The 1,715-nt window shown below is 43.9% G+C and overlaps 1 protein-coding gene across 1 annotated transcript; it reads left to right on the plus strand.

The window, feature by feature from the left end:
- Positions 1-261: 261 nt before the first annotated feature.
- LOC138871170 (uncharacterized) lies at positions 262-1,443 on the plus strand. Its single transcript, XM_070149037.1, has 2 exons — positions 262-378; positions 745-1,443. The coding sequence occupies exons 1-2, from the start codon at positions 262-264 to the stop codon at positions 1,441-1,443; spliced, it is 816 nt and encodes a 271-aa protein (XP_070005138.1).
- Positions 1,444-1,715: the final 272 nt, after the last annotated feature.

Raw genomic sequence — 1,715 nt, forward strand, 5'->3', positions numbered from 1 at the left:
CGTGCTGGCGGATATTTATCGGGCACTGACTTTATGCAAAGCAGGGGCTCAATTCTTTGAAGGTTGCAACATCCTTCTGCAAATGTGGTTGATCGAGCACCTTCGCCATCATCCCAAATTCATGAGTTATGGTTCGAGCCCGGGTAACTTTATCACTAGCTATGAAGAGAGGGTAAAGGATTACAACGCACCAGAAGGGTTTGAAGCATGGGTCTCCTACTTGAAAGTTCTCAACGCAGGTCAGACCGAGTGGACTATAGGATGGCTCCCGAGGACAGAAGTTATATATATGACTGCTACCAAGGGCTACCTGAGGTTAATGGATGTAAGAAGAATTCAGCCATATGCACCGCAGAGGGTCTTGAGGCAATTGGGAAGGTATCAGATTGTGCCCGAAGATGAAGATCTAAACACCCAGGTCATAGAGTTACATTCAAAAGCTGCATTGCCCGAGGCTATAGTTTAGCAGGATTGGAATAGCTGTCGGTATCTAAAAAATGGCACTCAGGTATCGGACATCGCCAAGGGGGAAGTAGATCCAAACTATGCTTATTGGTTTGAGAAAATGTCTTATGTAAATAACGAGCCAGAGCCCGAGAGGCCCGCCAAAAGGCCTCATGTTCAAGCCTTTGATGATAAAATTTAGGAGAGATTATCCTGGGAGGAGAAGGAAAAGGAATATAACGCCACCATCCATGATTACAAGAAGAGTTGAGAAAAGTCACCTTCAATAATGATTTACAGGCACAAGAGGCCGAGGCTGAGAGGAGAAGACTGGTGCAAGAAAATGAAGATCTCAGAGCCCAGGTTCGACAGTTGAATATTGAAGCCGAGAACCCAGACCGAAGCAAGAAAGATGAAAGGCTCATTTATAACCTTACTCAAAAGGTACGTGACTATGAAGATGACTTGCAGAAAGCTCAGTCTGAACTAGCAAAAACACAAGCGAGGTTGGCTAAAAGTGCCGGAAGGCGTGCAGCTTTCATTCAACAGATGAAAGAAAGATATGAAAGAGGGGTCACAGGTTGGGAAAAGGCAATTGGCAACCTTGAGGGTGAAATGGCTAAACAAGCCAAAACTTTTAAGGCTGAAAAAGAACATTGTTACGCCTTGATGGCGCGGTTGGAAGAGGACTTGCGGCACTTGCAAGAACAAAACCACACTGCCACTCAGGTCTTAGAGGCTAGATCCCGTCAGATTGGTCGTCTGTTGCAAGAGAAGGGCATTATGAGAGAGAGAAATCGAAGGATTGTTGACTACATTAAAATGAAGTGCAGTACGTGTGAGGACATGACGAGGTCCATGTTTTTTGCCACTGTAATGATCTTCGTCCGTCAGATAATGGAGGAACTCTATCGGCTCCAAGATGACATGGCAAGTAGGCCCGCTGCAAGATCGGTTGGTGTTCCTAGGGCAGGTTTGGAGGCACTGATGTATTCGTGATTTTTACTTGAGTCTGTAGTTTCTTTCTTCTGGAGTCTGTCATTTGTTTTCGAGTCTGTACTTTCTTTTTTTGATAGCTTATTTTGGGGTTTGTAGTTCGTCCTTTCATCAGAGTCTGTTAGTTTCTTTTGAGTCTATTAGTGTTGAGTCTTTGTAATCAAGGCGTTTGCTTTTTATGAAAATTGAAAATCCCAAAATATGTTGTTATTTATTTTACATTTATCTCTCCCAGAACTACGCTAGGTCTGATTCATGCGGGGTCATGATACGTA

The sequence above is a fragment of the Nicotiana sylvestris genome, chromosome 6 (assembly GCF_000393655.2).
Source record: "Nicotiana sylvestris chromosome 6, ASM39365v2, whole genome shotgun sequence".
Lineage (NCBI taxonomy): Eukaryota > Viridiplantae > Streptophyta > Magnoliopsida > Solanales > Solanaceae > Nicotiana > Nicotiana sylvestris.

Excerpts from the sequence above, each read along its gene's own strand:
- LOC138871170 (XM_070149037.1), top strand. The coding sequence starts at position 262 with ATGGCTCCCGAGGACAGAAGTTATATATATGACTGCTACCAAGGGCTA. Across the intron at positions 379-744 it reads GTCTTGAGGCAATTGGGAAG|GCACAAGAGGCCGAGGCTGA; the intron begins GTATCAGATTGT and ends AATGATTTACAG.